Source organism: Nilaparvata lugens, chromosome 12, assembly GCF_014356525.2.
Source record: "Nilaparvata lugens isolate BPH chromosome 12, ASM1435652v1, whole genome shotgun sequence".
Taxonomy (NCBI): domain Eukaryota; kingdom Metazoa; phylum Arthropoda; class Insecta; order Hemiptera; family Delphacidae; genus Nilaparvata; species Nilaparvata lugens.
This window is the reverse complement of record NC_052515.1, coordinates 5001369-5027983: the sequence shown is the minus strand read 5'-3', so window position 1 is coordinate 5027983 and position 26615 is coordinate 5001369. Positions and strand designations below refer to the sequence as shown.

At 35.4% G+C, this 26615-nt stretch overlaps 1 protein-coding gene across 1 annotated transcript; it reads right to left on the bottom strand.

Moving 5' to 3' along the window:
* Positions 1-1740: 1740 nt before the first annotated feature.
* Positions 1741-22348, bottom strand: LOC111048486 (synembryn-A). The gene is made up of 10 exons (XM_039439430.1): positions 22061-22348; positions 21300-21439; positions 21023-21156; positions 19648-19847; positions 17896-18083; positions 16570-16744; positions 15312-15549; positions 14168-14324; positions 11778-11897; positions 1741-10305 (listed from the first exon to the last, which is right to left on the bottom strand). The coding sequence occupies exons 1-10, from the start codon at positions 22145-22147 to the stop codon at positions 10161-10163; spliced, it is 1584 nt and encodes a 527-aa protein (XP_039295364.1). The 5' UTR covers positions 22148-22348; the 3' UTR covers positions 1741-10160.
* Positions 22349-26615: the final 4267 nt, after the last annotated feature.

Genomic DNA, 26615 nt, shown 5'->3' with positions numbered 1-26615 from the left:
ATATTCTGGCCCTTATTAACCAGGATCTCGATATTTAGCAAAGTTGAAATTTTACAATTAAATTTGATAAATTTTGATTAATCGATGGACATTATATACAAGTATATAGGTCTAGTGAGATTCTCGTTATAGAACCAGCATCTGATTCAACATTTCACGGGGCAAACGAGCGGCATGCACATGCAACCGAAAAATTGAACAAAGGAGTAGGTTGGACGCGAGCGTTTCTTTGAATGTGTTAATTTGTAATCTCTGAATTTAATTTCTTTTCAAAGTCTAAATTCTCGTTCTCTTAAATCCAGTTTAGTGTTCCATTTCAATTTAAAAAATATATGTTTGACTTGACTAATCAATGTCGGGAAGCAACGCGTCTGGGGCGTTTCTTGCAGAGGATACTAACCCAACTGTTAGTCCAAATATCGTCAGGAAACTTGAAAAAAAGCCGAACAGACCTTTCTCAAAAAGGAATCTACTCTTTCAATCAAGAAATAATTGGAGTTACTGACTTCAGTTGACAGGAAAAGTATGGCAGTTAAAATGTATGACGCAAATGACAAGTTTGTGTGTGAACTGGATGATGACATGAAACAGTTGGCATTGTATGATATCGAAGATGGGATGCGTTTACATGTTGAAGACTTGACTTGAAAGCTCAGTGGAGTCTACGGAAGGCATAGTAGAACGTAATGATAATACTGAGCATGAACAAGCTGTGGATTCCAATGAACCTGCAGTTGGATTTATGCAGTCTCCAAGATATAGCGAAGCATTCAAAACTAAGGCCTACCGCAAAGGAGTTCATTCCCACAGCGCAACAGATCGCAGACCACGATACATCCAACATTGATAATGGAGAAATTACGCAAACTTTGGAATACATAGTGCAAGAACTAGTTGAGGAACCAGGCTCTTATAATCGTATCATGAATGAATTGACAAGAAAAATGCACCGATGGGGTGTCAACGATACCATGGTTAAACGGATTCTTTGCTACTTAGTTGAAGCAGCTGTAGTATTGGGCCACTTCTCTTACTTGGGAGCAAAGATTTGCTGTCGTCTATTCAGATTCGTTTCAGATATTTTACCAAAAATTATTGCTGTAGGTCATTTTTTGTTAAACATCTGCGAAATTACGTACATCTTGATTGAATTCTGGCTGAGGATTGAAGTACGCGAGGCAACACATATAGATTTATCTATTTTTTGTCAGACTTTTATGATCAGCTGCTGATTCGTAATTCACAGGTAAAATGTATCGCTGATGCACTCTGTAGAGCGTACGGTTTGCTCTTGAAAGAACCTCATATTTTTTCGAACATTCAATGTGTGTGCAATGCTTTAAAGCTGACCGTACGCAACCTGTATCAGGACGAAAGGCTAATGTTGCAACAAATAGTCTCAAAATTGGGAGAACTCTTCATTTGTCTTTTTTGGATAAGATAACGATGGCCTTTTTGTCTAATGTGATTGAGCTGTCGAAATGTGGTTGGGGTCTCGTCGAAAGTCACACAACTAGTGTCGAAGACAATGGCAAATGCCGTCTTGAGTCAGTTGAGAAAAGCTGGGCGGCTGACGTTGACCCAGACGGCGAGATGCTCACCAATGAACAGAAGGAGTTCCTGAGTGACAATGGATTCCATTGCGAAGGTAGACCGGAAACAGATGACAGCGGTATGACCGATGAAATGATGACGGCATACGAAGAATTTTTGCTCACAATACCGCCTAAGCAAAACAAGTTTTAGTTTTCAAGTATATAATTGGCCAAAGCAGGATATCTTCTTACTGCATGCGGTAAGTTATGATGTTGTATTTTGATGTTGCACGATTTTCATGGTGTATGACGCCATAGTGCTCAAGCTTTTGTAAAGAATTTGTTAAGGGAAAGTATGCTATCTTTTTGAGAGAAATCATTCATGGAAAAAAGTTTACTTGTCTTATTTAACTAACTGAAGGAAAGTTAGTTTGTTTAAAGCTTTAAAAGTGTTCTAATTTGAACTAATTTTTTAAATGTTTATATTTTTTAGGTATGATTGAGAGATATCATTTATGGAAAAAAATTTATTTGTCTTGTTCAACTAACTTGAACGAGAATTAATTTGCTTAAAGTTATAAAAGTATAATTGAGAGAAATCATTTATGGAGCAAGAGCTGCTAAAGTTTGATTCAGATGAATTCTGTAAGCTTGGTAAGAGTTGAAATAATGTAGTGTGCATTTGCGGTGTGGTGTGTGGATGGGAACGTGAGGATTAAGGGTCGAAGCCTCCTTTTAGGATGGGTCACTTGAAAATGACTGAAGAGTGCGAATCATGTTTGGATTTACATTGAAGGGGTGCTTTGATTCTCAATTTTTGTGTCTTTGTCTATATTATGCTGTACTTGCGTACTGTATTTTTATTCTTGGCGAGTTTATTCTTCTGAAACAACTGACACTTGAAATGACTAAAGAGTGCGACACATGTTAAATTTATATTGAAAGGGTGCTGTGATTTTTTATTTGTATGTAAATACGAGTAGCCCTAAATAACAACTTGAACCTTATTGATAGTAAACTAAGTGAGAATACACGCGTAGTATAGATTCTACGTTGTACCTGGTTTGGTTTTCTATACTGAAAGCTCAGTAAACTATCCAAATAATTTATGGTTGAGGTAGCCAAATTGAAAGAAGTTTGTATCGAGGAAATATTTGAATGTTGTGGTGTAATTGTAAAAAAACGGTAAGCACAGTTTTATACTAATAAATATATACAGACCACCCTATCGAACTAATTTCCTACAATTCATGGAAATTTTTGAAAATACTTCATGCATGGTCAGAAACTCATACTTTAATCACCAAATTGTCTTATGTGGCGACCTCAATATTGACAGCCTTGTAGATAGCTGTGAAAAAGATATTCTCTATGACTTAATTGGATCTTATAACCTGCATGTGACCTCCGAGCAGCACACTAGAGTGGACCACAGAACATACCGTCATAGCCAACTTGACTATTTTACTTGACCATACCTACGATGCAAGCGAGAGCTTTTTAAGCTCTTCTACAACAATTTTCTACATATATTTGAAGTCTGCTTCCCTAAGATGATTTACAGAGAAAGGAAGAACTCACTCAATGTTGGATGGATGAAGAGTGAAATTGTTGAAGCAAGAGATGAGTTGAAAGAATTATACTGGCATACACACAAGTACGGAGGACAACATCTAGAAAATGAGTACAATGAAGCTAAGAAGCAATACTCCTACCTGTGTAAAACAACCAAAAGAAAATTCTACAAAAACAAAATAGAGAAATCAAAAATGTAAGTAAGGCTTCATGGAATGTTGTGAAATGCTTAACAAATGATGATATAACAGTCCACAACAATATATGCTTGAAACAAGATGAGAAGGTTATAACCGATCCTGGTTTGGTCGCAAATATTTTCAATAACTATTTAATATCCGAAATTCGGAAGTTAACAGCCACCACAATTGAGCCCAACATTGATACAGCCCATGAAATATCAGATAGTGACTTCCAGCTCTGGCCAACTACCACAAAAGAGATCAGGGATATCATCAATCAAATAAGTGCCAAGTCTAGCTCTGGTGTGGATGATATTCCTTGTAGTTTGATGCAGGTATGTGTAGACTCAATAGCCGGACACCTATCAACCTTGATAAACAAATCTTTTGACCAAGGCCAGTTCCCTGATTCAATTAAAATATCGAAAGTAATACCTTTCCATAAGAAAAATGAGAATGACCAAGTAGGCAATTATCGACCCATTTCAGTTCAGTGTTTTTTTCTAAAATATACGAATTTGCTTTTCTTAGGAGACTTATACCCTACCTAGAAAAAAGAAAATTGTTCAATGAATACCAATACGGCTTTAGAAAAAAACAGGAGCACAAACGACGCCATCTTTGATCTGATAACTAAAATATATGAGAATCTTGATGAAATTGGAGAACAAATTTGTATATTTTATGATATGACGAAAGCTTTTGACCTTCTCTCTCATAACATACTCCTGCATAAATTGTCAAACCTAGGAATAAAGAATAAACCATGGAGATGGATTGCCACCTACCTGAAGAACAGAACCCAGACTGTAAATATGACACTCAGTACAAGATGGAATGACTATATGCTATAAATCATCCGTTTCACCGCCAATACAAACCTTGAGTCCCTCAAGGTTCAAATCTGGGCCCGTTATTGTTCTTACTTTACATAAACGACATGCCTGATGATATATCAACGGGAAAAGTGTGGCTGTTCGCAGACGACATCAGTCACCTAATACAGGAAGACAATATGAAAAGCCTCCATATCAGAGCTCAGGAAGGATTAAAAGATGTGAGTGATTGGTGCCATGCTAATAGGCTAATACTAAACAAAGTGAAAACTAGAGCCATGCAGTTCTATAACCGAAATAAGCATGATTCAACACCTCTTCTCAGACTTGAGGGATCTAGTGTAAAGGTCGATGAAAATATAAAATATCTAGGAGTTACTATCAGCAACAACTTAAAGTGGCAGACTCACATTGACCTTATTTCAAAAGAACTTACTGCAGTTTGTTACATGATGAGCCGATTGCGAAGCTTACTCGACACCGAAATACTAATGAGGGTGTACTATGGCTGCTTCCAGAGCATAATGAATTATGGCATAACATTCTGAGGGAGCAGCCATAGCGCAATACGAGTGCTTCTCCTGCAGAAGAGGATTGTTAGAATTATATGCAATGAAAACTACCTGGCACATTGCAAACCTTTGTTTATTGAGACTGGAATACTACCACTCCCAGCCCCCAGCCCTCCTTATCTTTGAATTAGCTGATGGTTAAAAGAAGACCGGACTATTTCCAACGGAACCAACATATACATGGATACAACACAAGACGACATAATGACACCCATATACTGGCAGTGAGAACAGGACTGGCGCAAAAGGGGCCCAGATACTTATGCAGCAGGATTTAAAACCATCTCCCAGGAGAAATAGAAAATATCGAAAGCATAGGCGCCTTCAAGGACCTACTGAAGAGACACCTACAACAAAAGCCATACTATAGCCTGCAGGAATTCTATGATGACAGTGTGTTCCACAGGGCCAACCAATGGATACCACGCAACCAATGACTACCACGCAACCAATGACTACCACGCAACCAATGACTACCACGCAACCAATGACTACCACGCAACCAATGACGACCACGGCGCTGTCGCGCTACTAGTGGCATTTCTACAAGTATCAAGAGGTTATGCATCTCACTTTTAGAAGCTTTCTACTGGTGACATTTTTCAAATTTTTCGATTTGGGAACTTTCAAGTTGCCAAGGTGGTACAGGTTTCTGAGGATGAAACCTTTTTTGTAAATTATACTTCTTGAGATAATTTAATTTATCATATTTCAGAAAGTGAAGGTTGTAGAAGGTTTTACCGTGGAGGCTTGTTTATTTTGGTGGCTTGGTGGAGTCCCAATTGAGGTATTTTGTGAGGATTGTGACCACTGACCACACACAAGTGGAAGGTCGGGGTTTCTAGGGGCGACGTGTACAACCTTATCAAGTGTAAACCTAGGTACTTTCCAATCCTATTAAATATGATAGAGTGGGAGATACTGTAGGAAAATTAGTGTAATGTTCTATTGGTAAAAAAATACATTCGTATAGCTCGAGTCCCACCTTGTTTGAATGCATAATTTTAGCCGTTAATGGGCCTTAAGACTGTTCATTTTGTTCTATTGTTATTAATAACTAACGTTAGAATCGACTGATTAAAATTACTTATTCTTATAAAATATTTTTTTTTATGCTTTTGAGTTGTTTTGAGTTTTGAACTGTTTAATATACTACGATAAGTTCCTGTTGGCTAGAGCAATTTGATTAATCGAATTATCCCATCACATGTATCAGACTGAACTCTATTTAATTAAAAATATTTTCAATATCACGTTGACTCTTGACTCTTGAATAAACAAGATTGGTTTGCTATCCTTGTCTGACCTGTTGCTATCCTTTGCTGAACAAGCTGGCAGAAGAAACTATTTTTTAGTGCTCAGCTGCTGAAGTAGTTGTAAGAGTGGGAGGTAAACCGAAAACTTGTTTATTCATATCTATATACAGAACCCCAAATAGCAACGCACTGATATTTCTTCATAAAATTGAGATGCTTTTTGAAAAGATAAGAAATGGCTCTAAAACCAAATATTTATTTATTGGAGTTGATTTTAATATTAATCTATTGGTGGATGATAACATTAGCAAGGAATTTAGTCGTTTGATCCGATCTCATCAACTCAACACAGTAATCTATAAACCGACGAGAATCACCCCATTTACTGGAACTTGTATTGATAATGTTATCACTAGCATTAATCACAATCTGATAACAAGTACGTTGCATGAGCTGGGTATCTCCGACCACATGGCTATTGGAATTGAATTAAAAAAGTCACGAATCAAACTCTTTCTTCATTACAAAACGAATAGTATCCGAAGATAAAATGGGCCTATTCCTCCAGCTTTTGAATTCTGTACGATGGGATGACTGTATGAGAGAAAAATCAAGTAATGGTGCATTCAACGCTTTTTTCCGTTCATTTTATAATAAATTCATAGAGGCTTTCCCAATCAGCACAACAAAAAAAGAAAAATTATGGTCTCTAATAGGAAGAGATGGTTGACAAATGGAATCAGGAATAGTATTGCCAGGAAAAGAGAGAAAGTCAAACTGAAGGATTATTGAAATATTTAAAAAAATAAAAAACAGTTTTGAAGAAGGTTATCAATCTTGCAAAAAGGAAGATGAATGATGAATTTTTTTACAAGTCTAAAAACATAAATAAAGAAACATAGAAGGTTGTGAAGAAAGAAATTGGAGGATGTTAAAACAAAGCGCAATCCCAGATATAAATCTCCCTGAAGAGGTTATAACTAATCCGAAACAGAAGACCAAGCTGGATTTTTTATAACTTCATCCTCTTCAAACTTAAATTCACAATCTCTTGATAAATGTTCTGAGCTCTTGAATAAAGCGAAAAGATGTACATCTTCATTCAATTTCAAAACTGTTTCTAAGAAGAGTGTTGTGAGTATCATAGCAAGATTGAACAGCTCCCCCTCCTCGGGTTGGAATGAAAGTCCATCTTCAGTTATAAAAGCATCCAAACATCTGAAATCAGGACCTCTAACTTATATTATAAATCTGGTATTGAAAACTGGCGAATTCCCAAGTAGGCTAGAATATGCTATTGTGAAACCCCTATTCAAAAAAGGGAATCAGAAAGAACTTCGGTCAATAGCAATTTTGCCAGTTTTTTCCAAGATTTTTGAAAGAGTTGTACATGAACAACTCTCAAAATATTTCGAATATTTCCGGGTTCGAATCCCGGCCGGGCAAGATATTTATCTCGGGCCACTCCCGTGTTTCGGATGGACACGTTAAGCCGTCGGTCCCGGCTGCTTAAAAAGCAGTCGTTAGGTCATGTCAGAGGCCCTGAAATTGATCAGTTGCGACCTGAAAACTCTGACATCAGACCTGAGCCAGCCAGGCACTCAAATAATATTATTTTATTTAGAAATAAATAACATCCTGTTCAAAAATCAACATGGGTTTCGCAGAGGTCATGCAACTAGAAATGCTGTTTTTAATGTTGTAAATGATGTGCTGGAGAGTTTGGATCAGAAAAAACATGCAATGGGGATCTTCTGCGACCTCTCCAGAGCTTTTGACATGGTTAATCACCACCTGTTGCTTTGCAAATTGAACTATTATGGCCTGGATATCTCAGCTTTAAATTTCTTTGAAATTTATTTATTAAATATGAAACAGAAAGTGAAGTTACATGATAACAATGGGATAAGCTATTTTCAGAATGGAGAAATATACCCTGCGGTGTACCACAGGGAACTATTCTTGACCCTTTGTTATTCATAATTTAAGTGAATGACCTTCCAGACAATATCACGTCCAATGTCTTTCTTTTTGCGGTTGATACCACAAGGATTGTGACTGGAACGTGGGAAAAAGTTGTCCAGAGGACTGAAGAGACTATTAATCAAATGAACATCTGGTTTCAGGCTAACGGTCTTTGTTTGAATATAAACAAAACTAAATTATTGGATTTCAAATTGACTGAGACCAGTAAGTTAAGTGGCACAATCAGCCAAAAGATGGATGAGATTGTTCAGGATGAAGTCTGCTTTTTGGGAGTCAGAATCAGAAACTGTCTCAAGTGAACAAACTCTCAAGTGTCTGCTTCTCTTTGAAAGTACTGAAGAATGTAGTTGGAACAAAAACACTATTTAATGTCTTGCATGGTTATTTAATGTCGATAATTCAATACAGCATAATGCTCTGGGGGAGTGGAGAAAATAATCTTAATTCTGTCTTCAAAAAGCAATAGAAAGCCCTCACAACTGTCCACAACTTGAAGCCTTATGTAAAAACTCTTTTAGTAGACTTAGAATTTCATCAGTTCCTGCACTGTACTTCCTCAAAATTGCAACTATGGCAAAGAAAAACGACAAGATATTGAGAGAGAGTCATATCCATCATAGTTACAATACTAGAAACCAGATAGTTCATCTTCAGTACCCGCAACACAGAACAGCAAGCTTAGAGAAAGAGCCACATTATAGCGAATTAAGAGCATAACTCTCTTCCTATTGGAATAAAATGTATTGAGAGCTCAGAAAGGTTTAAGAATGCAATAAAAGCTAAATTGATCGATGCATCCCCGTACAGTTTAGAGGAAAGTTCCAACTGTTGGCGCGTGTAGGCATTTTTTTGCAAGCATATTTTTTCAACTCCTTTGTATGTTCTGATTTTCTTCTTTTTTTCTCTCTCTCTTTTATGATTACTTTTTTTGAGTACTGTACTCGATACTTTTGACGTGTCATATACTACCCAAGCTTTGCTTTATTCTGTAGTGTTATATGACGGAAACTAAACTCTGTTATTAGACAAAGCACATAGCTCTATCCTTTTCTACCTCCGCACTGTTGCCAAATCGTTTGTTGACTATGGAGAAACATAATGAAAAACTAGTGGTTCTGTGAGCAGTAGACCTCGCGCAGTTATGAACCACAGCCTCAGAGTAAATAATTCTGTCGTGTTGGAGACATTATATCGGTATGAAAATGGCCAATGGCTGATTGGGACAATACTAATCATCTGTTGAAAACAACTACCAAAAAAAACCTAATTTGCCAAAGACATACTTTCAACTGGTCAACCCGAGTTGAAAGCAAAGAAAGGTCGAGAGAAAATACTATGTTACTTTGAATAATTCACTCGACATCTGATTAATCATGAATAATTCTATAGTCTGATTTTACAGTAATATTTGACTATGGAGGGAACTCCCTTCCTTTTATACTACCCTTGAAATGCAAAATATCAAAAAACATTATATATATACGTCGACACGCAATTCAAAAAGGAACATACCTGTCAAATTTCATGAAAATCTATTGTCGCGTTTACTATCAACATGCAAAACAGTCAACTTGAATCTTAGACCTCACTTCGCTCGATCAATTATGAACAACTCTATCTCAAATATATTTTCTCATTATTTCATAATATATTTTATTTACACAACACGACAGGACAAAATTTACTCTGATGGACAGTAGAGGCTGTGATTTATAACGATGCTTGGTCTACTGTTCACAGAACTACTAGTTAAAATAATCAGCAATTATTGATATTATATCAGAGATACGGGAATATATTGAATCAGAGCCAGATCTATCATATTATATAGAAGGCGGTGGTTACTGAGAATCAAATATTATATAGAAGGCGGTGGTTACTGAGAATCAAAAACCATGTAGTCCTATCATTTCGACTGACTTACGAAAATCTCCATGAGATTCACTTAAAATTGTCAGCATTAATTATAAATAACACCAATGCTACCCATTCAACAGTTTAAAGTGAATCCCACTACAATAAGTGCCGGTTGCACAAAAGCCGGTTAAATTTTAACTGTGTTTAATTATTATTCCACGAGAACCAATCAGAGAAGCCGTCTTATCAAAAGGGACTTCTCTGATTGGTTCTCGTGAAATTAATCACGGTTAAAATTTAACCGGCTTTTGGGCTTAAGAACGTTTAAATGAGATAATTAAGGGACTATTTGATGAATAGATCAGTCTTCATCGCTGTGATGAGAAGAGTTATTGAAGTGGCTTTTCTTGACTAGTCCATTGCTGCTCTCTGCTAGTTGCAGCACATGCTCCACAGGCTCCGGACGACCATCCTCGCCTATTCTACATGGCTGAATTAGCCCATCTCTGAAAAAACAAACATTCAAATCAATTACATTGCGCAGATGGAAAATAAATAGATAAATGTATGAATAGCCTGGGCTCTAAACTCACGAATAGAGTCCCACACACAGTGGGCTTAGCTTGCTAGGCTCACATCTGTGCGTAAATGCATTTTGTCGTTCTTTGTGAAAAAGAAATGAATAATGACATTGTTTTTAACAATTTATTACATTTCCACCTCGTAAAACTACCCATTTTTTATTTTTCGTGGTTGTTTTTCAACTGTTATGCATTTCAATATAATTATTATTACACCCCAAAAGTGAACAATACCGTAGAGAAAATGAATATTGTCATAGAGAAAAAATAGCATAAGAATATATCCCATGGTATAGGGCGTTTATGTTAAAAAATTCACTGTTAAATCAAGCCGATAACCCAAGTAGTTCATTTATGTGGAGCTATGTGACGCTAGTAGTCTCTCTTACTGTGCCGTTCTTACATTCTCATCCGGCTAACACTAATAATAGACAGTAGTGACAGTAATCGGCTTGAGTTAACAAAAAATCTACTAGAAATAGGACATAACCGACCTATATCATGGGATATCTTCTTTGCTATATTTTCTCTATGATAATACTCATATCCCTCCACAAAGTATACTTGGAATTGAACTATTTGAGACGTTGCCAAACTGTGCGAAATTGTGACATTTTCATGCAAGTATGGTTGAATAGCACAGCCGATGCAGGGTTATCGCATTGAATATAATCAGTCATATGGGTGTGCATGGAAAGGTCACACAATTTGGCAAAGCGAATATTTCAACTGGAAAAAAGTCAAGTGAAAAACAAAGTCTCAACTTTATTCAGTGTTTATTAAGCTAACTGGAGAGGCATTTCATTCTGTGAACACAGATGAGACCAAAATACTAATATTTTCCCAATGTAGTTGAGTGACTTCATTCACTACTACCCTTTCACCAAAGGGTGAAAGGGTAACTCAAATAACAAAGGTGGCATCTCTATTTGTGTCGGCGTCTATATACTAAATAAAACAAGTTGAGACTTGGAGAAAATATCCAATGTGCAAAATTGCAGCCTTTTCATGCAAGGCTATATGACTGAGTATATTCAATAAGGCAACCATGTATCGACTGTGTTGTCAGATTGAATGTAACCAGTCATAAGTGCTTGCATGAAAAGATTGACATTTTGCACAATTTGGCAACACGGATATTTTGATAAATTCTCAACTTGTTTTCTTCAGAGAATAAGCGTTTACCATTGGAGATGTAGGTTATGTTTGTAGAACGTTTTTAAGCGAAGAATGATAGTAAAATAAATAGTTATAAATATTGTTTATAATAAATTATATGATAGTATTATGGTAGATAATTTATTCTGGGTAGAGGAAAAGTGTAAGGACCAAGGGATTTAATTAATTTTCATAAGTTTTTACATAATATTTAGGGATGCTGTTTTACTATACAGTACCTGGCTAGTTTGTCCATCATGTTGGCAAGCCTGAGTGCTTCATACTCCTTCTGCTCCTCGGTCATTCCATTGGTCGGATCTGGCTTGGCAGGTTCGTAACATCCCAGAATAGGGTTGATCCTAGACAAACAAAAAACCATACTCAACACATATTCTTCGAATTATTATATCAACGTAATTGACCCACTCCTTAGTTGTTTTTGAGGATATGAAGAGGCTTATGAAGGTTGCTATGTGCAACGAACTATGCTTATTATATCTGTATATTACTGTTTCTGTACGAATACAGATATTTTTCATTTCATTCCATTTATTGTATAAAACACTATAATCATATATATATATATATATATATATATATATATATATATATATATATATATTATATATATATATATATATATCACAGAATATATAATTTATTATGACATTGGAGGAAAAACTAGACTGAGCCTGTACTATTTCTCTCCAAAGATTTTAATAAAATGTTGATATTGTCCAAAAGTTAAGGTTATGTAATCACACACTGCTTTGTCACTTGATTTTTGGTCCAGGAATAATAATTTGAAGATTTTGAATTTTGAAGGTTGACGTAATACTCTTAATAAATAACAGAATGAATCACAATAGATTAAAAACTTGAGAAATATTGCATTTATTTTGAAAATTTGAATACAAAATCACAAACCTACCCACTATTAGTAATTCACAGCTGATGTTTTAATATAAGCTTAGCATCAGCTGATGAGAAGTGAAATGCGCGTGTTCGTGGCGCTTAAGAATGAACGCACCTTAACAGGATGTTTTTGAAAGTGCATAAGAAAAAATAGTAGTAGTTCATCCATACAAATAAAAAACAGCTTTTAGCTGTATTGTTAATTGCTTGCATTTAATAGCTCAATACAATAATTTGAATTATTTCTCTTGACATTCCACTGCTTTTAGCTGAATTTTGAGCGAGTTTACCTCCCTGAGGGGCTCACTGGCATATGAAGATACTATGCACAATATAGTGATGGTTCGGGCCATGTAAGAATCTCGTATGCTACGCTTTCAATTTGTAAATTTCCATTTCGTAACTGAAAATGTTATTGACCATCAATCCTGCATTATGAATGGTTTATTGATACGTGCTATAATTTAAAAGTTGTACTGTAATAACAGCTCTATACTGTACACAGGGAGATCACTGGCATTCACTAGCTACTAATTTCATGTAGTAGCATCCGCCGACCAATACAATATCATGGAAATGTCATGAACATTTGAGTTCTGGGAATTTCCCATTCCACGTTCCCGTAGCAGCTACCGGACGCTACTAATGTCCATGAGTGCAACGTGCTTATGCAACGGATTTGAAAAACTACCTACATCCAGATGACAGTTATTCAACATTCATTCTAATTCCATTTAAATCACATTAATGGGACTTTTCAATATGATAAAAGGATATTTTTATCACTCATAATTATTGCATTTATTTATTCAGATCAGTGATTCACACTGCAGTGTTGAATTAGATAACGAACAATGATTTTGGAGGAGAGTATGACATGAAACGAAGATGAGTCCAGGTCTAGAGCATGAATTATGAAGTTACTTCTGTGAACAGTAGTAGACCTCGCGCTCAGTAAGTTACATTGACCTGTTGTTATGTTTTCTCAAAAATTAATAAATAATTTTAAAAAATCCTAAATAAACATAGAGCTTTCTGTCCTGACGTGTCGTCCCGGAATGTGAGTGTGAGCGCTGTTATCAAGTCTGGCTGCAACTGTCTACAACGTTGATGGAAAGATACATTTTCAAGATGTTCGATGTTTTTGAACGGGTAGTATTATAGATCATTAGCAGCTAATTTATGATGAATAATTCCAAAGTCTGATTTTTACTGTAATATTGGCGTTCAAAGGAGACTCCTTTCCTTTAGTATTATCATAGCCACCTCTAATACAAGGCCCCGGCCTACGATATTGCAACGTTGCAGCGTAGGCCTAGAACCTGATACATGATTGGTGAAAAAGATCAGCTGGTATTTTCTAAAATCTTTTTCACCAATCATGTATTAGATTCCAGGCCTACACTGCGACGTTGCAATATCGTAGGCCGGGGCCTTGTATTAGAGGTGGCTATGGTATTATCCTTAAAATGCAAAATTTCAAAAAACCGTCTGTATACGTCAACGCGAAATTCAAAAAGGAACATACCTGTCAAATTTCATGAAAATCTATTGCTGTGTTTCGCTGTAAATGCGGAACATAAAAACATGAATATAAACATAAAGAAAAATACAAAACCGTCGACTTGAATCTTAGATCTCACTTGGCTCGGTCAATAATGTATGAGTAGGAGATGAAGAACATGAATTAAGCAAGGATTAGTAGATGGTTTACCTGTCCTTGTAGGCGCTGTACTCCTCAGTTTCACTGTCGTCACTGTCACTGGAGTAATAGGGGGCACTCCCCCCCTGTCGGCTGCACCCCAGCAGCCCCCTATCTGCAAACATCCCCGCTGCATTCCCGTACCCCGTGTACTTTATCATCCGAGCCACTAAACACACATCAAATTCAAATTATTATCCATATTAAATTACATATCACATAGATATCACTGAGAAAGAGCTATATGACTACTCAAAAACCGCTATACTCCCAAATTCTATAAATATCAGAATTCCTAAAATATAGTTTATATTTTACTTCCAAGAATTTAAGTCTAATTTTATTATTATACTAAACTAATAGTGTAATGACACTCAAAATGCCTAACATATAAGCGTCTATCAATATTTCCTGTAAAATAATAAGTCCAGGTAATGAATGTTCAAAAAAGGGTGTAGAAGGAAAAGTTTATGACTCCGCAGTTCTATTTAGAGTAGTAAGGAGGTAAACTCATCAAAAGTCAACGTTTATATCTTGGAAAAATGAAGCTTGATAAATTTCCTACAAGTTTTGTGTAGTAGATTTCTATGATATCTTAGATAGTTTTCGCGATATAAGGTCTTCAAACAGTGAAATTTTCAAAAACACAGGTTTTCATCCAAATTAGAGCTTATAACTCTCCAAAAATGCATCGAAAAAATAAATACTAATCGTAGGATTAAAAATCATTAAATTTTCTTCAACTTGATGAACTATCTCACAATTTCATGTTTTCCTCCAATTGTTATAGCAGCTTTAGTGTCGGGGGTGAATTCTTCAATTTTGCAACAAGTGTCAACTTTGCGGTTTGACACCTTTAGCAGAGGGCTAAGAGACGGGCTCTTTAAATATGTTTACCTCTCAATTAGCCCCAATATAGCAGCAGAATCAAAAATTGGGTTCCAGACATTATCTTTGAATTTCTTTGTCAAATGGTCTATTGTGGCTAAATTGAAGATTTCATCCCCGACACTAAAGCTGCTAATCTGTTTTTTTATAATTAATGGATAAATGATTGAATGAATGAGTGAACAAACGAACGAATGAACAAACAAATTAATGAAAGAATGCATGAACGAATGAATGAATGACTGTTTATGAGTTTGAATGAACTGACCACTCTCCTTGCAGAGGACGAACAGCAGTTCTGCGACGAGGTCGCGCACATTGGTGACGGGACATGTTAGCAGCCGGCACAGCTTGTTACGCAGCTTGTCGCCCTGTTCCGGTCGGGTGGTGACGTCACGCAGTGGGGGCAACACCTGCGCGCGCACGTATTTGCGCAACTGAGAGTCACTCTTCGCGCACTCTATCAGCACTGTCAGGATTGGGCACAGCGTCTCTGTGTCTGAGCACTGCAACAGGAAAACAAACATTTCAATCACAGCAGATCACTCTAATCAAAATATTTGGTGCAGATACTAATAGTTATAATGAATAGAATAGAAACTTTATTGCAGCCATATCTGAGGTCTTCGGATACAATACAAGAGTCAAATATATACAACATAGTACATGATACAAAAAACAAATATATTGATCAGTAAGTTACACTACGGTTCAACTCACACTTACTCGACTCAGGTCGAGAAGAGACTCGACTCTAGTCGAGAGCATGTGTTTCGAAATGGTGACACTCAGACCAATCGATTCTAGTCTCCGCGACGTCACCATTTGAAAACACATGCTCTCGACTAGAGGCGAGTCTCATCTCGACCTGAGTCGAGTAAGTGTGAGTTGAGCCTACCAGTACCCTATGATAATATGTTACCTGATTTTCAACTTATAGCCTAATATTCCTAGCTAATGTATAATAGAATAGAATAAAATAAGTCAATCTGGATTTATCAATAAAATATGTAATCTAGGTTTTAGCTAAGTCCTAGACTTTAGCTGGCTTAAAAATCTGGAGTCATAAAATTGGCTTTCCGAGTCAGAGCGTTAACGTAGAGCTTTTCGCTCTCGCTGTGATGACACAACAATGTATTGACGACATGTGTATCATGCATGTCGTACCATTAGTAGCCAGCCTGACAGATCAAAGAGAGTGTTTCAATTAGTCGAGATATCAGTTTATCAAGTGCCTATTTTGACCATTTCTTGAGTTATCTTGCAGATTGGCAGTGGGTTTATCTTGCACCACTATCATCTGAAGTTATGGTATTATTTTGTGTTCCTAAATAAATTCAGTCACTGGATAGTATGGCCTTGCAGTGAGATACTTTTTGTAGTATGTTGATCGTGAGTTTTTCAATTTTTCCAAAACTATCTGATTTTATGATTTTTTAAAACGCAATAAAGTCGAGTTACGCCCTTAAGACATAAATAACTACCCTTCAAGCACCAACGTTTATTGAACAAAAACCAACACTCACCTGCCCATTTTTTACTTGATTGAGCCTTTTATCTAGGAAGTCGATGAGCACAGCCACAGCCTCCATGTTCTTGCCATTGAACTCATGGCCTCGTGGAGTGTCATTGGGAGAAATTATGGAGATCAGTTCACGGTGGCAGGCATTCGGAGCTAACGTCAGTAGGTTCACAACATGACTGAAAAACAAAAACAGAAGGCGACTTACATTCAAAGTTTACGAAATCCACATCTAATATAATTTTTTTAATTTTCATAATTATATATTAAATTTTATAAATATTTTTATCATAATATTTAACTAATATTTTTTCCTATGTCTCTTTGTTCCTATGACACTGGAAAATTTTGAAACTAGAGCTCAATTACAGTTAATATCAACAATTATAAATGTTTATTATCTGATTGCTTATGAGCGCGACCACCGAGTCAAACGCTTCCTTAATGAAACAATATGAAAAATCTATATTCTTACTTGAGATACTGTTGCTGGTGAGATGTTGTGATACCTATCCATAATGAAAACACTAGGATGTTGTCAAAAATATCACTTATTTATTGTAAAAAATGTTTCGACATCAATGGTGTCATCTTCAGTGTGAAAAATTCATAACTTTGACATTTAAACAATAATCATGCTTGTTATTTTATAATAAATAGGGGATATTTTTGACAAAGTCCCAGTGTTTTCATTCTATATTCTTTTCCTACAGTTACGTTGAAAAGTGGCCATTGCTGCACTGATTACAGAACGCAAAGAATCACTTTTCCGCTCTAGTGCGGGAAAAATTTTTCTGCACTCCAGATTTGCAACATGGCAACGCAAAATACATAGTAGGTTATATGGAGCAACAGTGCAGCAAAATCAAAATTAAGTTGGTAACAGTGACTGCTGTGGCTGCTATAGTGAGCAGAGGTGCAACGAAGCACAACGCGCTAATTATTACTATTATATATTATAACCAAGGACAACGAGGACTTTAGGATTTTAGGATTAAGGTTTTTATCAATAATAAAATTACACAGAGAAACATTTGATGGATTTCAGGCAATTTTACCCATAATTACCCACTTTTCATATTCAATGGTAACTGTAGGAAAAACTTAATGTGAAATACGTGCGCAAAGTTCCTCTGCTGCACTCAAGAAACCATTCCGCCCTCGCCTACGGCTCGGGCGTAAACGTTTCTTTTGGTGCAGCAAACTGTCACTTTGCGCACTAGTTGCACAAATAACTATAGTTCTGTTCTGTAGAGAACAATTAAACACTTATCTCGATGCTCCAAATCCTGTAGTAAATAATTGAAACCAAGTCGAAAACAATGCTCACTTGTGTAAAGATTGAATGAGTTGTGGAGGCGTGGTCTTGCACAACAGCATACTCTTCAGAATAAGCTGCAATTTCATGAATTGGGCCGTATCGTCCTCATCATGCGCCAGCTGTGGAGTGGTTGTTGACTTCAGCATTATGTTGAACAGAACCTTCAGCACTTCAACAACAATAGCCACTTGTTGGTCCTGCAAAACAACATCAAAGACTTGAAATTCCTTATAACATTATACTTTCTGTGTTGTGAAAAATATCCATATTTAAAATAGTTATTTGTGCAACTAGTGCGCAAAGTGACAGTTTGCTGCACCGAAAGAAACGTTTACGCCCGAGCCGTAGGCGAGGGCGGAATGGTTTCTTGAGTGCAGCAGAGGAACTTTGCGCACGTATTTCACATTAAGTTTTTCCTACAGTTACCATTGAATATGAAAAGTGGGTAATTATGGGTAAAATTGCCTGAAATGCATCAAATGTTTTTCTGTGTAATTTTATTATTGATAAAAACCTTAATCCTAAAATCCTAAAGTCCTCGTTGTCCTTGGTTATAATATATATGAATAATAATTAGCGCGTTGTGCTTGGTTGCACCTCTGCTCACTATAGCACCACAGCAGTCACTGTTACCAACTTCATTTTGATTTTGCTGCACTGTTGCTCCATATAACCTACTAAGTATTTTGCGTTGCCATGTTGCAAATCTGGAGTGCAGAAAAATTTTTCCCGCACTAGAGCGGAAAAGTGATTCTTTGCGTTCTGTAATCAGTGCAGCAATGGCCACTTTTCAACGTAACTGTAGGAAAAAGCTATTTAAAATTGTCTTAGCCACTGATTTATTGGGTAGATACTAAGTATTTAATATGATGGCCAACACAGATGAATCAGTGGATGTGAGAATTTCAGGTAGTATTTATTCAATTAACAAGAAATTGTTAAAACTCCTGAGCGAATCAGAAGCTAAATGGAGAATATAGCTACTCTGTAACAAAAAAAAAATACAAAATAAATAATCACACAGATATAGAGATGACAGTATAAAAAAATTGACCCATTCAACCTATGGTCAGACAGTCTGTCTACTAACTTTGAAGTTGACCTATGAACTGGAGTAGGTGTAGGTGTAGTGATAGTTGAATAATATTTATCTAGAAGAGGAGATATGTTAGGTAAGTGAGCTCACATATCATTCAAATTAATATTATCTATAAGATATGAGACTATAGCTAAAACTTCAACTGAGTTGTGGTCGATGTTGTAGAAACGTTCCATGATGAAATAAAAACACATAGATGTTGTCAGTTTTCTACACTTTAATTTGGTACACGACCATGGTTCGTGACCACACAGGTCACATTTTCAAGCTGACTGTACTATAGCTGAAGTTCAACAAAATTCCAACGGTAAATTCAAAATTAAATGTCAAATAAACTCAAATCAAATAACTGTACTTCCAATTGAACTCAAATGCTAATGAAAAGACACTCTTCAACGGATAAAATTTCCTATAGTTAGATAATAAAGAGATATTGGTTATTGAATCCAAAGATCAATCTTATTATCATTAATCACTAATGGTGATACATATAAATTGTAATTGAATAACATTTCGACAAATTGTGGAAGCATACTTCCCGATTCGTCACAATAAATGGATGATTCTCCCAATTCACATTACAACTGGGCAATAAAATCCAAAGCTTTTCAAGAGTTAGTGCAAGAAAATATTGTTCTGAAAGTTTATAAAAATACGGCTTACCTAGCTGCTGGAGAAAGCGCCGTAATCAGAAAAAGGATTTTAATGTCGAATATTTTGACATCATGTGGCAGTGTTGGTTCATTGAAGAGTCTCAATCGGGTAACAACCGATTCTATAGTCCTGTTGCAACTGCAGATCGTCTGCACTTTACTGCTATTGAATAGCAAATTGCACAGCGCTTTCTGAGCTTCTATTATTGCTGGAAAAACACACAATAATTGGGATGTTAGTTAAAAACTGAAGCAACAGAAATAACTATAGCTCGGTAGTTGAAATTAGATTACATTATTGATCAAATGTGCAAGAAACTCGTCTGATTGGTATGATTTTATCAACGTAAATTTGAATAATTATTATAAATGAAGAATATTATCTATGTCTAACCCAAAAAGGAATATAAATTTTAGAAACATTATTCAACATTGACTACACTACGAATTCGTAGTAACTGACCACTACATCTAGTAAGCGAGGCCAGTATTTATTCTTTATTCATTTATAAAATAAGTACATTATCAAAATGATAGGGAGAGGAAAAATTAGGTAACCTTGTGCTACTCCTCTCCCAAATTTAGATAACACATAGTCCGAAATAGGTTAAGTCTTGTAGTTCTTCATTTCACAAAATTTTTAGTCCTCAATTTATTTTCACAAAATAGATTTTCAAATTTAGATGTTTCAAAACTAAACATAGAATAAATATTTCACATTATTAAAACTAAAATAGGAAATATTCACACATAAAAAATAATATAATTTTGAAGAATTACCGAAAAACAAACTTAATTTAAATAGGTTTATTGGTTCAAAATGTTGTCAAAGTGAATAAAAACGTATGAAATTATTGGAACCCACTTACAACTTCATGTTGTTGAATTTCAACAACTATAGGTCTATTCGTCTTATGCCATCACTTCCATTACTCATTACGCTTACAGTCTACGGTGAGAGATTCACTTCAATATTTTAGCATTACATATTACATCTATGCTTCTCATTCAACTAATCCAAATAATTCAAAGTGAATCTCTCCCTAGTACAAATGTGAAAATCTGAAAATCAGCCTCAGCAAAAAAACTTGAAATGTCTAAAACTTTCTGTGAATAAGACTCCTGATTAATGAATTTGAAAGACAGCATCATCAGATTAAAAAAACCTAGATAAATAAATTATTGTAGTGTTTTGAATTCAACCTGTAAGAATAATGATGTAGGCTATAATGATAATGAAATTATGTTTAAAACTAGTGGCATTATCGTTTTCACTGTGAACTGTCAACATTGATAATATAGGAAGCACTGATTTTATTCATAAGAATACAGTAGGCTATATAAAACTAAGTTAACATTTTAAAATGAATATTACTGCACTTACTTTCATATTTGTGTTGCTCATCTTGTTTGTCAGATATGTCGTGCAGTTGATCCTGTTGATAGAGACCTGCCTGCATCAGCAGTGTATCCACATATCGTTCATCAATCATCGCATCTAGATTAGTGTCGTCTCGACTGAAAAAGCAAAATTATCGTATCAATTGGCCTGAACTCTTGAGTAAAATGTTTCATCAGGAATGACGTCAGCGTAGATTTGTAAAAGGAATAGGCCTATTTCATTGTTGATTTATTTTATGATACATATTTTAAGAACTAACCTTAACATCCTTATTGTAGAAAGACATCCTTTGTGGCAGCCCGCTGATGAAGATTTATTCAGGTGATGGAAAAGCAAGCTCCACAGCTTGCTTCTCCTGTCTGATTCATTCAGTTCTTCGAATTTAAATCTCTGAGAGTTCTGAAAAATATATAAAACTCAAGTATTAATCGAGTCGAATTGAAATATCTGACAATTCTGGAAAAAAAATTATAAACCTTAAGTATTAATCAAGAATATTACCTTGGATAGTAAAATATCCAATATGCAATTGAAAATTTGCAAGTCAGAATAGTATACTCAAATAATCTTTCAAACAGTTTAGCAACTGCAATTTTATTATTAAAAATAAAGAAGGATGTGGATGATTTATATTTGCATTTTCCAAGAGATGTATTACAAAATGTCAGCATAGCATTATGTCTTGTGATTATATTAAACATGCATTTAATATGGTTAAGTTGAATTTAAAAGCTTGTTTAACTCAGTCAATGTAAAAAGGATTAGGCTAACCTAAATTAAATTTAGCAACATTTCAAAATGTGAAAGGCATTACATTACCTCACAATGTATTAAATTACTAATAGAAAAGCATAATGATAAATAATTAGATTAGTTCCAACATAATTGGATTATTGGATAACAAGTAGAAGTTGTCCAGAGTACAAAGTTAAACAGGGCGTAACCATTATTTGGTAATTGAACTTACATCAGACACAATTATTATTTTGTAGTAACCAAATAAAAACTCTCAACACTCACTTTTTCTGTAATATTTTTCAAAACATCTTTAATATCATCGATACTCCCAGCTTGTAGCCTCAACAACACTATGTTATCAATCTCCATTTCATTAAATTCTAGGTCTTTTCCATCCGTAAATCTAGCAGAAACTTCTACACGAAATGAGGATAATTTGCTAAATTTATGAAATCAGCAGCAATTGATTTACATTTTCAACTGGGAATAATTCAGCAGATAACAATAAGCATTGTTCATCACTGAAATATCAATTAATCAAATCAACACACCAACATAACCTAAAATTGAGTTCATTCAAAATTAAAAATAGAGCAGCAGAGCACTCTATTGGCAATGACACAAAGCTGCAGCATCAGCTGTAATCAGTCTACTGTAGTACGAGCGCGCCTAATTGTAGCGAGATTCGATGGTGAACTTTGATGTCACATTGTAAAAATTTCATATCAAAATCCTTAGCATAATCAATCATAATCAATCTTAGGCGACTCGCTTGCTTTTGGAGGTTAGAATCAGTGCCTGCCTTCTATAAATAGAAATTAGTCATCTTCAGAAGGCATTGCTCAGCACAACAGTTTTCATCACGTGATCACTAGCCTATCATGAGATTCACTAATTCCTGTCAGCATAATTTGAATGAAAATCTTTATGATTTGATGCTCTGAGGAATGAATACCATTTGAAGTAAATCTCTCTTATTTCAGTAATATTTTAGTCAGGGATAAAATGTCGGCAACAATGCTTGTTTATTAAAAAAAAACTTCAAGTTGAATTTATTAATAACATCAAAAGACCAATACCGTAGTTGAAAAGAGTAGGCTACCTAGGCAAACTCTCCATTATTCTTTCTTATTTTTGACTGAGGCCCGGTTGCACAAAAGCCGGTTAAATTTTAACCGTGATTAATTTCACGAGAACCAATCAGAGAAGGCTTTTTTAAAAATACGGCTTCTCTGATAAGTATTTAATAATAATAATATTTTATTTATTCAATACAGTATCAAACAATACAATTGAATATCGTCATTAAAATGAACTTATACCTAATAAAAAATACTAATTTTCATGTTATACATGAAACATTGTTGACGAAAAAAAGTTCAAAAACTGCCGCGCTAGGTTGTCATAGTAACACGTAGCCTAGATAAGAACCAGCAATATAAACAAAAACCAGCTGGAGATTATCTGCTTTGAAACAGTCAGCGGTAGTATAGATAACTTTTCAGATTGTTGCCGTTATCAGTTATTTGTGGAGATAATAACGATTAAAATTTTACCGGCTTTTGAGCAACCGGCACTCAGGACTCAGTTTGCTATTCTCCAACTGGAAGCGCGTTTGCGCCGTGGTCGTCATCAAATCTTGGACAGCACTCATAAATATAGCCTACTCCAGGCTTGTGTGTGGGGAATGGGGAGGATGATAAAATTGGAGATCATAGTATCCAACGACATTGTCTTAATCCAGGTATTACTGGATAAATTGTATCAGAATGATTAAAAACATAATTCAAAAACTGTAATCAGCGTCACAGTCCATCAAATCTTTTATCAAAAAATCCACTAACTGATAGAAGCTCCTTCCAATGAGCCCATAATAATTATAGGCCTATGGTTTCTGTTCATAATATAGACGGATGAGTTGAACTATAGAGCTTTAAGTAGTTTCCAAACCACTGGGAAATGGGTATAGGCTTAATCCTCAATGGAAAGAGGGTGGGTGATTGATGAGACGACCAAACGTCCATGCCACCTGCGGGGTTCGAACCAATTTTTTTTTTAAATAATTAGAATAATATATGTTTTTTAAATTGTTTTATTCAATACTTATTACGTTCTCGATTTTTCTTCTTTTTGCCAAATTTACACATATTCTTACAGGGCGATTTAGACTTCTTGTCCTCTCGAGGACAGTGGTAGCAGTCTTGTTCATCAGCAGACCCATTTCTGAATCGTCATAGTTTCTTGCCTGATAGCAATATTGCAGCAAAATTTTACACAAACATAGCACACTTGTCAACACTATACCTGCCAAAATTCCGAACGACAAATATTTGAAAAAGTTCACACAAGTTTCCGAACAATGAACATTGCTGAGACCGGTTTTCAAAGCAACTATCGTGTTTTCCATACGATCAAAGAATGGGTCAAGTAGTTTCAGCAGCATTTTTGAACAATATTCAACAGTAACTGAGTTGAGGTTTCAAATTAGGCGTGAAAGAGGAGTATATCTATAACCTCAATGAAATCACAATACAACACAGTAGAGCTCACTGGATTAAATCAACATAGCAATCTAATTTTCCAGAAAAAAGTCAAATCTCTGTTGAGCACATTTCTACAAATGAATCACGAAATCTATTTATCCTATAAAAAGCTTGATATTCTTTTATTTATACCCTCTTTGCTGCATTTACAGACCATAAGGGCTATAAGAAATAATTGCAGTTATGTTTCAGGTTCTCTACTTTCTGACTTTCTTGAGTGAATAGACAATCATTTTTCAAATTTCTTCAAAGCACCTTTTCACTAAAAATCCACACGATCACTTAGCTTTTTGCCAGTAAAAACAATTTTCATTTTTGGAATTTTGGTGGCCAGTTAACCCCAAAATGATAAAATATACAAACTACTTGTGATTAAAAAATTGTGAATATCTTATTTCAATCATTGAACAGCTTTCTTAGCAGCTGTTTATGATGACGATCATTGATTGATTCTCCCAAGGTGTTCGAATGTTGCAACGCATAAATAAAGACGTCTGTATCTGTATGTATATGTCTGTATATGTCTGTCACGTCTGCATGACGATTGAGAAAAAAAATCTCTACAATTAATGTTCAGTAACATTTCCACCTAAAATTGAAAATAAGCTTGAAATTTGAGAAAATGTGATTTGCCATTGCAAACTGTTGGCAACTGTTGATTTTATTAAATCATCTAGGCCTACTATGAAGAGATAGTGTATCCAGCGTTATTGTCCTGTCACCAGCTGGCTAATATCTTTGAATAGTAGACTTGAGATGCGCGGGAACACTAGCGTCAGGTGATCAATTTTCATAACGGCAAGGAAAGTTGTGAGTGCACCACACCAGATTTTTTCACTTATCACCCATTCAAAAGACTGTAGCTCATGTGAGAAGCATCCTCAGAAAAAAATGAACAAAGTGCAGTTATTTTCAAATCTTCAAAACTCCATTCCACAATCGAGTAACTCTGCTAACACCGATTGAATTGAAATCTTTCAATCACAATTTCAAAAAATAATGAACAATTCATAAATAAAAATGGAATTTACACTTCAAGCTTGAATCTTCAACGACAGTCACCTCATCGACAGTATTCATCATGGCCACCTCAACGCCAATTTAGTTTCAACAAAAACCAATTATAAAAACTTGATAACTGATTTTGGAATTTATGGTTGAAGTCTGTTACTTTATGTCAGAAGTGTGGAAACTTTGTAAAGATGACGTTCACTCTGACAAAATGGATTTCCTTAAATTTTGTGCTGGTTTTCTCGAGTTTCGAGGTGAATTGCCAGTCAGTCAATCGAATGTAGGATGAATTGAACATATAGCTCCGGAAAATCTGTACATCAGATCAGAGGCAAAACGCTAGGAAGACGCAGTAAAAACGGCCTATCTTGGGAGTATATTTGGCGTAATTCTGAGTCCTCTCAAGACAAAATTTTTAGATCATTGCTGAACTTCTGTACCAAATTTGAACATGATCAACATGGTCAAATATGGTCAACTAGTTCTTGAGAAGACCTAGAAAACGCAGGAAAAACGTTTAAAAAACGCCGATCTTTGGCGGAACTTAGACGTTACTAGGAAACCCTCCCAATACAACATTTTTATACCTCAGCTGAGCCTGTGTACCAAATTTGAACATTTTTTGCCAATTAGTTCTTGAGAAAGCTTAGAAAACACAAAAAGGCTGGAAAACGTAGATTTTGAGCGTATCTTTGGAAATTTTCCAAATCCGTTCTTATTGTGCCTCTAGATGGCCAACTGAACAAACCTGCCAAATTTGAACGTATTTGGTCCAGTAGATTTTTAGTTCTGCTGATTATGAATGAGTGAGTGAGTGAATGAATCAGTGCCATTTCGCTTTTATATAATAATATCAAAGACCTTAAAGAGATATAGACCCACAATGCCTATGCCTTCCCAATGATAGCTATTACTTGAAATTGAAGGCCGCCATTGGGGTATTTTAGCACGACATATTATATCTATATGTTTGTAATATTATAGATTACAAAGGCATTGGTATGTAATAATCTTATAGGTTGCCCCCTCAATGGCCGATTTCAATTCCAACTAAGACACTAGCGCTGCATGTGAGTCTATGCATCTGCAAGGTCTTTGAATAATATAGATAGATATTGCAAGTGTTATGGACAATATTAGAGGAGGCTATGATTTATAAATGCGAGAGGTCTACTGTTCACGGTAGGCCTACTATTAGTATATGCCTTCTTCACCCATATAATTTACGTGTTAAATTGTGGCCTAATCGACGAATTAAATTCCGATGACTATCCGACTGATAA

Coding starts and splice junctions, on each gene's coding strand:
- LOC111048486 (XM_039439430.1), bottom strand. CDS start 22,147: ATGGAGATTGATAACATAGTGTTGTTGAGGCTACAAGCTGGGAGTATC. Junction 14,325..15,311: donor CGTCCTCTGCAAGGAGAGTG/GTCAGTTCATTC, acceptor ATGTGTGTTTAG/TGGCTCGGATGATAAAGTAC. Junction 10,306..11,777: donor ATGATGGACAAACTAGCCAG/GTACTGTATAGT, acceptor TTGTTTTTTCAG/AGATGGGCTAATTCAGCCAT.